This window comes from Bos indicus x Bos taurus, chromosome X, assembly GCF_003369695.1.
Source record: "Bos indicus x Bos taurus breed Angus x Brahman F1 hybrid chromosome X, Bos_hybrid_MaternalHap_v2.0, whole genome shotgun sequence".
NCBI lineage: Eukaryota > Metazoa > Chordata > Mammalia > Artiodactyla > Bovidae > Bos > Bos indicus x Bos taurus.
This window is the reverse complement of record NC_040105.1, coordinates 93,789,733-93,802,116: the sequence shown is the minus strand read 5'-3', so window position 1 is coordinate 93,802,116 and position 12,384 is coordinate 93,789,733. Positions and strand designations below refer to the sequence as shown.

Below are 12,384 nucleotides of genomic sequence, written 5' to 3'. Positions count from 1 at the left end.
GACACACAACTCTGGAAAGGGTGTGTGGGCAAAGAATGCAGAAATAAATTGAGTGGAAAAGCCAGTCTGGTGATGACACAGCCAGAATTTATTGAGCTTATACAATGCACCGAGCATTGTATTAATCACTTCACATGTATTATTTCATGTAACATTCAAAGCATTGCTGTGGTGTAGATATTGTTATTATCCTCATTTTGTAAGTGAAGAAATTGACGTTCAGAAAAGTTAAATCACAGATCTAAGATTACAGAACTAGAAAGTGATGGAACTAGAATTTGAGCCCAGGGAGTTTGACTCCAAAATCATGCTTCAAATCACTATGTTATGATGCTACAGGTATGTGACTGGTCCAGATCTACGAATCTGAATGGGTCATATTCTAGACTAAAGGCCCTCTACCCATAGGGCTGAGATGACTCTGGACCATCCTAGGGCCATAGATATATATTAGAGGTATGTATTCCAGTGCCCCTAGAGTCCTGATCAATTACAGACTTTGTTTTCCAAAGCAATGGGGAGTAGGTTCCAAATTTCTCTCTTTGCCAATGGAGACAGATCTTGGGACAGACAAAGTCTTAAGCGCTCAAATGAGTCCACAGCAATGATAGGTTAATTTGAAGAAAAGAATAACAATCTAAAAACAGGGAAGTGTACGTCAGGGTATAATTAAAGAGGTAGGCCCATCTGGAATGGTTTATTCCCTTCAGATGGGTATTGTTACAGATGTTCAATTTATTCTTTCTTTAGAAATCCATTTATTCACTTATTGCCATCTTTTAGGTGCAATAGTTTGAATGATCTGGTCCAGGAGTTGGCAAATGTTTTCTGTAAAAGGCTAGATTGTACAATTTTAGGCTTTGTGGGCCATATGTTCTCTGTCACAATTTCTCAACACTTACTTTGAATCACAAAAGCAGTTATAAACAATACAGAAATAAGTAGGTGTGGCTAAGTTCCAATACCATTGTATTTATAGATACTGGAATTTGAATTTCATATAATTTTCGCATGTCATGAAATATATTCTTCTTTTGATTTTTCCAACCATTTAAAAATGGGAAAAAATATAAAACCCATTCTTTAGCCTGTAGGCTGTACAAAACAGGTGGTGAGCTAGATTTGGCCTATGAGCCTTGATTGGCTGACCTTGGTGATTAGCATCATTAGTGCATGTCTTAAAGTCCTGACTCACTCTGAGATTAAGTTTACTCATTTAAAATGAAAACAGATATAGGATTTCCCTGATGGTCCAGTGGCTAGGAATCTGCACTTTCACTGCAGAGGGTACAGGTTAGATCCCTGGTCAGGGAACTAAGATTCCACATGCCTCGCAGTGTACCCCCTCTGCCAAAAAAAGAAAACATACAAACACAAAATAGCCAAATGGTGAAACTATTCTTTACCCCTTATCTACTCCTTCCCTAAATTTCACTTTATTCCTTGCTTCATTTTTCTTCCTCTAGGTTGCTTGGTTGGGGCTGAATGTTTTCCTGTTCGTGCATGCCTTCCTGTCATTTGAGAAGGCCACCAAGTACTACTACACAAGACAAATACTGGGGGTGAGTATCACAGTTGTGATGTGGGGAATCTCTCTGTTTTTTCTTGTCTATGACTCTGCTCCTTTGTGACCCAATGCCCTCATTTCCCGTAGAGTTAGGGTCACCAGAAAAAAACTTCAGGCTACCCAGGTAAATTTGAATTCCAGAAAAATAACAAATCTTTTTTATTTATTTTACTTATTTATTTTTGGCTGTGCTGCGTTTTCACTGCTATGTGGGCCTTTTCTCTAGTTGTATTGAGCCAGGGCTACTCTTCTTTGCCGTGCCCAGGCTTCTCACTATGGCGGCTTCTCTTGTTGTGGAGCACGGGCTCTAGGGCATCTGGGCTTCAGTAGTTGTAGCTCCCAGGCTCTAGAGCACATGCTAAATAGATGTGGCCACTTAGTTGCTCCACCACACGTGGGATCTTCCCGGACCAGGGATTGAACAGGTGCCCCTTGCATTGCAAGGCGAATTCTTAACCACTAGACCACCAGGGAAGCACCAAATCTTTTTTTTTTTTAGTTAGTATTTATTTATTTGGCTGTGTCAGGCATTAGTTGCGGCATGAGAGATCTCTCCTTGTGGCTCTGCAGTGCACGGACTCTCTAGTTGCACCTGGGCTCAGTAGCTGTGGCGGGTGGGTTTAGTTGCTGCATGGCAGGTGGGATCCCAGTTCCCTCATCAGGGACTGAACTGGTGCACCCCACTCATTGCAAAGTGGACTCTCAACCACTGGATCACCAGGGAAGTCCCAACAAGTATTTTTTGGGGGGTATCATTTATTCCAAATATTGCATGAGACAGGGGCATATCAGAAAATGATTCATTTTTTAAAGTTCAAATTTAGCTGAGCATCCTATATTTTTGTTTGCTAATCTGACAGCCTTATCCTGGGCACACTCCATGGCTCCAATAATGAAAACACACATTAAAGAAATATTGAGTAATTTTCGAACCGGTTTCCATAGAAAGCCAGGTGTCCCTGCAGAGTGTGAGGGGAAAGCTAACAGGACAGTGTCCCTACATCAACCAAAGCAGCATTTATCTGTCTTGTGGATTCCTGCTTATGATTTTAAGAAAGAGTTTGGCTGAAAACAAATGAATGAACAACTTGAAAATCATTGCTGTGGACTGATCTCACAGAAAAATACCTATCAAACAAGAGGGATACTTGGTGTGGTGAGTTTTGTGGAGTGGGTGGTGTTGCCAAATTCAAGGCCTGTAGAATGATGGGGTCAAGTCAGAGTAACAGGATGGAGAAGCCTGGGGAAGGAGCAGATTATAAGGACAGGAGAGGAAGGGTGAGGTGGGTATGGCACGTTGGCATGGAAGTGAACAAGAAGAAGCTTGGAGATGAGAATGGTTCTCTCACAGGCTCGTCAGTCTGGCCACTGCCTGGTTAAAGAAACAAATTGACTGCTAACTTTTGTCAGTTATTCAGTAACATGTAAGGATTTGAAGAAGTCACTTTCATCTTGATGAAGAAGTCACTTTCTTTAGCTTTCCAGGAAGACTCACCCAGTGTACATGTTTAAAGACAGCTTGTCCTTTTGAAAAATCCTTCTTGTCTCTTCATAATCGAACGATCCGTGTTGAGATCACAACTCATTTGAATGTTTTGTTCAGACTTATTTCACCCTGCTGTTTTCCATTTTAAATGTTGGTCCTTGATCCTTCTTTGGAAACTATAGCTCCAAAGAAAGTGTTAATTTGTTTAAAAAATAGTTTTTTACTAAGAGAATGATGTAATAAATGTGACTAACTATTAACAGAATTGCTTTATGATCAAAAAGTCAGCAGCAGAAAAATGAATCATGCTGATATCCTGTGGACATTTCATTTTGTAAAATCCTTTCTATAAAAAATTAACTAGAAATGATGCTGCTTTCAAGGAGATCAAATGATATAGAAGTGTTAGAATAAAATGCGAAAATCACTCTCCCATCACATTCTGTGGAGATAACCTTTGTTAATGGTTCGACTTGTGTGTCTCTAAAGACAAACTGACGTATACTCACAAATGCATCAGACGTATAGGTTTTGTTTTTGAGATAGGTAATATTTTTATTCACTTATTCCATATAAACAGTAAAACTTGTTCTTTTTGGTGTATGCTTCTATAAGTTTTGATAAACACATTCAATAGAACACTTTAAAAAAATTAACCAAAGAAAAATAAAGGATCACATTGTAGATATTGGCTGGAAATTTCTTCTTACACTTAGTGTATCTCAGATATCTCTCCATGTAAGTACATAACCAGTGATGTGCTGGAACTAGCTCATGCCAGTATGCAGTTGCCAGTTGTGCATCTCTTCCCAACCCTATATCCAGTGTTGTTTAATGACATAAGCTTGGTATCTTGAAGTCTGCCATGGTGGGAGTATTTACAACAGGTAAATTGACAAACACTGGAAATCAAGAATCTCCCTTCCCCTGAAAACTGGTTGTGAAGCATTTACCAGCCTTACACCATTGCATATAGATAACGCTCATTCTTTTAAGAGAATAACAGTTCATGGCATTGAGGCACCATAATTTATTTAATCACTCCCAAGGGTATGTCTTAAATTTATGCTTCCTTTAGGAAAATACAGAGTTATTTTATTCAGAGGAATGAGTTTAAATCCATAGTCAATGAGGCGTTAATGACAGCTGCAATTGAATTAAAACATCAGTTATTGTTAGTGTTGAAAAGTGAACATAAATTGGTGTATTTCAATGTGCTGCTATGGGGAAAAAAAGATTTGCTCTGAAAAAAATTCATCCCATACAGATATCCTCAACAGAATATGAAGCTGTGAAATTGTAGTCCTATATTTTTTAATTTACTTGTCAATTTCAGCTTTAAGGAACCTCTGTGATTCAAATAAGCAAGCAGTGGGAACTAACGTGGAAATGCAGGATCTTTGAGATGAGCAGAGGAAATTTACTCAGAAACAGAACAGGCTATCTCTACCAAAAACAGTTGGGATGTGACTCAGCAGAAGGAGAAAACACAGGTCATGTGGAAGAGTCAGAAATGGAAAACAGTAGGGCAGCTCGTGTTTACTGTACTGCCAGACATTGTAAGCCCTTATGGATGTAGGCAGATCTTGACCTGGCTTATTAAGCCAGTGTCACGTTGTCTGGGTTTAGGTTGTGTGGAAAAATAGTCTTTGTGCCAAAAAGATTATTACAAAAAGGTGGGTGGTGGTGATGATTTAGTTGCTCAGTCATGTCTGACACTTGTGACCCCATGGACTATAGCCCACCAGGCCCCTCTGTCCATGGAATTTTCCAGGCAAAAATACTGGAGTGTGTTGCCATTACCTACTCCAGGGGATCTTCCTGATCCAAAGTCAGTGACAAATTGTTTATTGTAAAAACCAATTGCATAACTAGGGGGGGGTTCTTTTTCAATACCATGGATTACTTTGTCTAGTGAAGCCTACCTACCAACTCCCTTTCAGAATAATATTTTTAAACATAGTCAATAAAATACATGGGATTATAATAGAAACCAATTATATTAAAATATAATCAAAATATACAATAAAACAAATTTGTGATAGAGTGATGTATCTATCTACTTCTTTAGTTGTTGTTATTTAGTCTCTAAGTCATGTCTAACTCTTTGACACTCCATGGACTGTAGCCTGCCAGGCTTCTCTGTCCTTGGGATTCTCCAGGCAAGAATACTGGACTGGGTTGCCATTTCCTTCTCCAAGAAAAAGGCAAAGAAATTGTTAACTCTGCCTCATCTTCTTCCTTTTAGCAAGTCATTGACAGGCACAAATGTAAGGCTGGCAAGTCAGATGAAGTACAACAAAAATTGTCGGGCTGCTGCCACCACCTTTGTTGCTGCTGTGAAATTGTCATACTACATTGTATGCAGTCCCAAGTACATGGAACTGACTCAGAGACCACTTGTATAGTTGAGGAGAGAAATCGAAATTAGCTACCACAGAGTTGAACATATTCTATCCAGTCTATACCTAATCAAGCCTGTTTCTTGGCTCAATACTTTGAAGCACTGATTCCTTGTCTCCTTTTCTGGCAGCTTCTACTATTAGATCAGATGTGGTCCACTGGAGAAAGGAATGGCAAACCACTTCAGTATTCTTGCCTTGAGAACCCCATGAACAGTATGAAAAGGCAAAAGGATGGGACACTGAAAGATGAACTCCCCAGGTTGGTAGATGCCCAATATGCTACTGGAGATCAGTGGAGAAATAACTCCAGAAAGAATGAAGAGATGGAGCCAAAGCAAAAACAACACCCAGTTGTGGATATGACTGGTGATAGAAGAAAGGTCTGATGCTGTAAAGAGCAATATTGCATAGGAACCTGGAATGTTAGGTCCATGAATCAAGGCAAATTGGAAGTGGTCAAACAGGAGATGGCAAGAATGAACATCGACATTATAGGAATCAGCGAACTAAAATGGACTGGAGTGGGTGAATTTAACTCAGATGACCATTATATCTACTACTGCGGGCAGGAATCCCTTATAAGAAATTGAGTAGCCATCACAGTCAACAAAAGAGTCCAAAATGCAGTACTTGGAGGCAATCTCAAAAACGACAGAATGATCTCTGTTCGTTTCCAAGGCAAACCATTAAATATCATGGTAATCAAAGTCTATGCCCCAACCAGTAACGCTGAAGAAGCTGAAGTTGAATGGTTCTATGAAGACCTACAAGACCTTTTAGAACTAACACACAAAAGGATGTCCTTTTTATTATAGGGGACTTGAATGCAAAAGTAGGAAGTCAAGAAACACCTGGAGTAACAGGCAAATTTGGCCTTGGAGTACAGAATGAAGCAGAGCAAAGGCTAATAGAGTTCTGCCAAGAGAATGCACTGGTCATAGCAAACACCCTCTTCCAACAACACAAGAGAAGACTCTATGCATGGACATCACCAGATGGTCGACACCAAAATCAGATTGATTATATTCTTTGCAGCCAAAGATGTAGAAGCTTTATACAGTCAGCAAAACAAGACCAGGAGCTGACTGTGGCTCAGATCATGAACTCCTTATTCCCAAATTCTGACTTAAATTGAAGAAAGTGGTGAAAACCACTAGACTATTCAAGTATGACCTAAATCAAATCCCTTATGATTATACAGTAGAAGTGAGAAATAGATTCTGATAGATGAGTACCTGATGAACTATGGATGGAGGTTCGTGATATTGTACAGGAGACAGGGAGCAAGACCATCCCCAAGAAAAAGAAATGCAAAAAAAGCAAAATGGCTGTCTATGGAGGCCTTACAAATAGCTGTGAATAGAAGAGAAGTGAAAAGCAAAGGAGAAAAGGAAAGATATACCCATTTGAATGCAGAGTTCCAAAGAATAGCAAGGAGAGATAAGAAAGCCTTCCTCAGTGATCAGTGCAAATAAATAGAGGAAAACAATAGAATGGGAAAGACTAGAGATCTCTTCAAGAAACTCAGAGATACCAAGGGAACATTTCACACAAAGATGGGCTCAATAAAGGACAGAAATGGTAGGGACCTAACCAAAGCAGAAGATATTAAGAAGAGATGGCAAGAATACACGGAAGAACTGTACAGAAAGATTCTTCATGATGCAGATAATCACAATGGTGTGATCACTCACCTAGAGCCAGACATCCTGGAATGTGAAGTCAAGTGGGCCTTAGGAAGCATCACACCAAACAAAGCTAGTGGAGGTGATGGAATTCCAGTTGAGCTATTTCAAATCCTGAAAGATGATGCTGTGAAAGTGCTGCACTCAATATACCAGCAAATTTAGAAAATTCAGCAGTGGCCACAGGACTGGAAAAGGTCAGTTTTCATTCCAATCCCAAAGAAAGGCAATGCCAAAGAATGCTCAAACTACCGCACAATTGCACTCATCTCACATGCTAGCAAAATAATGCTCAAAATTCTCCAAGCCAGGCTTTAGCAATATGTGAATGATGAATTTCCAGGTGTCCAAGCTGGTTTAAGGAAAGGCAGAGGAACCAGAGATCAAATTGCCAACATCCACTGGATCATCAAAAAAGCAAGAGAGTTCAGGAAAAACATCTATTTCTGCTTTATTGACTACGCCAAAGCCTTTGACTGTGTGGATCACAATAAACTGTGGAAAATTCTTCAAGAGATGGGAATACCAGACCACCTGACCTGCCTCTTGAGAAACCTGTATGCAGGTCAGGAAGCAACAGTTAGAACTGGACATGGAACAACAGACTGGTTCCAAATAGAAAAAGGAGTACATCAAGGCTGTATATTTAACTGCTTATTTCATGAGAAACTCTGGGCTGCAAGAAGCACAAGCTGGAATCAAGATAGCCAGGAGAAATATCAATAACCTCAGATATGCAGATGACACCACCCTTATGGCAGAAAGTGAAGAGGAACTAAAGAGCCTCTTGATGAAAGTGAAAGTGGAGAGTGAAAAAGTTGGCTTAAAGCTCAACATTCAGAAAACAAAGATCATGGCATCTGGTCCCATCACTTCATGGCAAATAGATGGGGAAACAGTGGGAACAGTGGCTGACTTTATTTTTCTGGGCTCCAAAATCACTGCAGATGGTGATTGCAGCCATGAAATTAAAAGATGCTTACTCCTTGGAAGGAAAGTTATGACCAACCTAGATAGCATATTGAAAAGCAGAGACATGACTTTGCCAACAAAGGTCCATCTAGTCAAGGCTATGGTTTTTCCAGTGGTCATGTATGGATGTGAGAGTTGGACTATAAAGAGGGCTGAGCGCCAAAGAATTGATGCTTTTGAACTGTGGTGTTGGAAAAGACTCTTGAGAGTCCCTTGGACTGCAAGGAGATCCAACCAGTTCATCCTAGGGGTAATTGGTCTTGGGTGTTCATTGGAAGCACTGGTGTTAAAGCTGAAACTCCAATACTTTGGCCACCTGATGTGAAGAACTGACTCACCTGAAAAGACCCTCATGTTGGGGAAAATTGAGGGCAGGAGGAGAAGGGGACGACAGAGAATCAGATGGTTGGATGGCATCACCAACTCAATGGACATGGGTTTGGGTGGACTCCGGGAGTTGGTGATGGACAGGGCTGCCATCTATGGGGTCTCACAGAGTCGGACATGTCTGAAGTGACTTAGCAGCAGCAGGGAGGTCTGGCGTGCTGCGGTTCATGGGGTCACAAAGAGTTGGACATGACTGAGTGACTGAAATGAACTGAACTGAAATGAACTGATGTATGCTACCTGACCACCCAAGGAAATAATTTTGAAATTCTGTTCTTAGAAGTTCTCCCTTCTCAAATCTCTACCTAAGTTTAAGTTTTTACTCTGAGGAGTTTCTTTGTTTTTTTCAATTATTTAAAGGATCTTAAATATAAACAGTTAATTTTTTATTTTTTTTATTACATGATTATTACATACTTATAACTGCAACATTAGAAAGTATAGAAAAGAGAAAAATAGTCACTATAATTATAACTCAAATAATTAAGCTATATTTAAAATGCAATATATATATTCAAGATTGTTTTACAAATGATGAACTGAATTCATAATTGACTGTATTAAGCAAAAATCCTGAATGCAAAGTGTTACATTCATAGAATTTATTTGTCAAATCATTAAATCCTGTTCTCTTTCATATTGATAAATGTATAGTCAAACATTTCCAAACCACTGTCAAGAGATTTCTCAATTCAATATTAAGTTCAGCAAATTTTCTGTCATTTGTAAACAGAGAGTTTGGACTCATTGTCCGGGTCTCAGACAAGTGGACCAGGCCCGTGCTCACCTGTTAGATGAAGAGATGAAGCAGCTGATGGTTTCTTCTCTCCTCTGTTTTAGTCAGCGCTGGCCTGGGCCCGAGCCTCTGCTCGCTGCTTGAATTTTAACAGAATGCTGATCCTTCTTCCCATGTGTCGAAATTTGCTGTCTTTCCTGAGAGGCACCTGCTCAGTGAGTCCTAACCACTTGTAGGTCATTTTTCACATTAAAGACAAAAGACTCTGTACATCTCAGTAGGACAGCTCAACACCAGGCCCCTAGGAATGGAAGCCAGAGATCTCCTTTGGGGGGTGAGGCTAGGGGGTGAGCAAGAGTGGGTGGGTACTGGCATTCTTTATGTAAGACATGTTGGTTATATATTGAAAGTGAAAGTGTTAGTTGCTCTGGTGTGTCCAACTCTTTGTGATACCACGGACTGTAGGCTGCCAGGCTCCGCTGTCCTTGGAATTCTCCAGGCAAGAATACTGGAGTGGGTAGCCATTTCTTTCTCCAGGGTACCTTCCCAACCCAGGGATTGAACCTATGTCTCCTGCATTACAGGCAGATTCTTTACCATCTGAGCCACCAGGGAAGCCCATATAGTGAACTTCATAAAGCTTCCTGGAGACACCTGACCATGATCATTTCACATTTGTAGTTTTATAGGAGTACCCTGAGAAAGCAACTGGATCACAACCTCGCCTTCCACAAACTGGTGGGATATATGATCTGCCTACACACAGGTAACTGGGGGAATGGATGAACCTGCAGGCTTCCAGACATTCAGAATCTTCATTCATCCATGTGTATAAACATTCAAAATATATTTATTGAACACCTGGCACTATTTGCCAGGCACCATTTTAGACCTGCTTTCATGGAATTTACATTCTATTCCTTTGGGAGTGAATATAAAAAAAAATTCTTAATTCTCTCTGTAATCATTATTGGGCACTTTATGTGGACTCACCATTCTGCTTGGTACCACATGTAGGATTTTCCCTTTCTAGTGAGGCATGCCTGCCATGATGTTTCTGAGACAACTTTCACATTCCTTTCCATCTTTCCATTTAGCTATTCACATCATTGCACACCTGTTTAACCTTGAACGATATAGCAGAAGCAGACAGGCCACAGATGGATCCCTTGCTTCCATTCTCTCCAACCTACCTCATCAGGAGAATTATTCATGGCTAAATCCCATCCAGTCCCCAAACACAGTGAGCTGATTCAAGGGAAAAGCATCTGGGATCTGAACATGAGCAGGAAGGTCATGGTGTCCTTGGTGGACATTGTGTCTGGCTGAAATTTCTCCTTTCATAGACAGTGGTGTATGTGACATTCACCAGCATCGCTGGTCTCACTGGAGTGATCATCACAGTGGCTCTGGTTCTCATGGTGACTTCAGCTATGGAATTTATCCGGAGGAGTTATTTTGAGGTCTTCTGGTATACACACCACATTTTTATCATCTACTTCATTGGCTTAGGAATTCATGGTCTTGGGTAAGGTCCTCAAACTCCCATTTTTCATGCCCCAATTCCTGATCTTGTATAATTCTTTGCCACATATTGTCCATTTTTTCTGCCTCAGTGGAATTGTCTGGGGTCAAACAGAAGAGAGCATGGCTGATAATCATCCTCACAAGTGTGCAGAGTTTTTTGACAAGTGGGATGATCCTGCCTCCTACTGCAAGCCTCCCCAATTTGAAGGGCTCCCTGCTGAGGTACGACCAGGACAAGGATAATAGACTCTTGCTAGGAGATGTTATTGTCATTGTTGTTATTATCACTCTTCTTATAATCATTATTAGTTCAGCCTGGTGCTGACTCCTATGGAGGACATATGCTGTAGGTTATTCATCTTATGGCTGAATGCTTGTAATTTTTGACCAGAATCTCCCAATTTCCCTCACCTTCCAGCTCTCCCTTACTACTTTGTTTTTGAGTTCAACTTTTTTTTTAAATTGAAGTATAATTGACTTACAGTATATATTAGTTTCAAGTGTACAACAGAGTGATTTGGTATTTTAATATATTACAAAAATGATCACTGTAATCAGATGCCATCTGTCACCATAGAGAGTTATTAAAATATTATGACTATATTCCACATGCTGTACATTACATCTCTGTGACTTATTTTATAACAGAAAGTTTGTACCTTTTAATCTCCTCACCTGTGTTATGCATTCCACCCCATACCCCTTCTGGCATCACCAATCTCTTCTCTGTATCAATGATTCTGTTTCTGTTTTGTTTGTTCATTTGTTTTGCTTTTTAGATCCCATATGTAAGTGAAATCATGTGGTATTTGTCTTTCTCTGACTTATTTAACTTTGCATAATACCCTCAGGTCCATCCATGTTGTTGCAGATGGCAAGATTTCACTCTTTTTTATGGTCGAGTAATAATATGTATTATATATATATAATATATATATGACATCCATTATATATGCACATATAAAATCACATCTTCTTTATCTATTCATCTATCAATGGACACTTAGGTTGCTTCCATATCTTGGTTATTTTAAAAAATGATGCAGTAGATCTTTTCCAGTTAGTGTTTTTTGGTTACTTTGGAAAGATACAATTGACCCTTGAACAACAGAGGAGTTAGGACTGACAATCCTTGAGAAGTAAAAAATCTGTGTATAACTTTACATTTGGCCTTTTGCATCCACAGTTTGGCTTTAGTAGACTCAACCAACCACAGATCTTGTAGTACTGTAGTATGTATTTATTGAAAAATCTGCATATAAATGGACATGTGCAGTTCAAACTCATGTTGTTCAAGGGTCAAGTGTACCCAGAAGTGGAGTTGCTAGCTCCTATGATAGTTCTATTTTTAATTTTTTGAGGAACTGCCATACTGTTTTACTAATGGCTGCACCAATTTATACTCCCTCCAACAGTGTGTAAGGATTCTCTTTCTTCCACATTCTTACCAACACTTGTTATTTGTTGTCTTTTAAATAATGGACATTGTGACATGTGTGAGGTAATATTTCATTGTGGTTTTGATTTGCATTTCCCTGATAATTTAGTGACATTTTGTATTCTTTCATGTGTCTGTTAGCCATCTGTATGTCTTTTTTAAAAAAAATGTCTATTCAGGT

At 39.6% G+C, this 12,384-nt stretch overlaps 1 protein-coding gene across 1 annotated transcript in view; it reads left to right on the top strand.

Annotated features, from left to right (window-relative positions):
- The first annotated feature begins 330 nt into the window (after positions 1-330).
- Positions 331-12,384, top strand: part of NOX1 (NADPH oxidase 1) — a 35,330-nt gene continuing 23,276 nt past the window's right edge. Inside the window, exons 1-7 of the mRNA XM_027535430.1 lie at positions 331-339; positions 1,467-1,562; positions 9,343-9,453; positions 9,920-10,004; positions 10,336-10,481; positions 10,585-10,766; positions 10,855-10,987. Of these exons, the coding sequence (XP_027391231.1) occupies positions 331-339; positions 1,467-1,562; positions 9,343-9,453; positions 9,920-10,004; positions 10,336-10,481; positions 10,585-10,766; positions 10,855-10,987 (762 nt within the window). The remainder of the gene's footprint in view (positions 340-1,466; positions 1,563-9,342; positions 9,454-9,919; positions 10,005-10,335; positions 10,482-10,584; positions 10,767-10,854; positions 10,988-12,384) is intronic.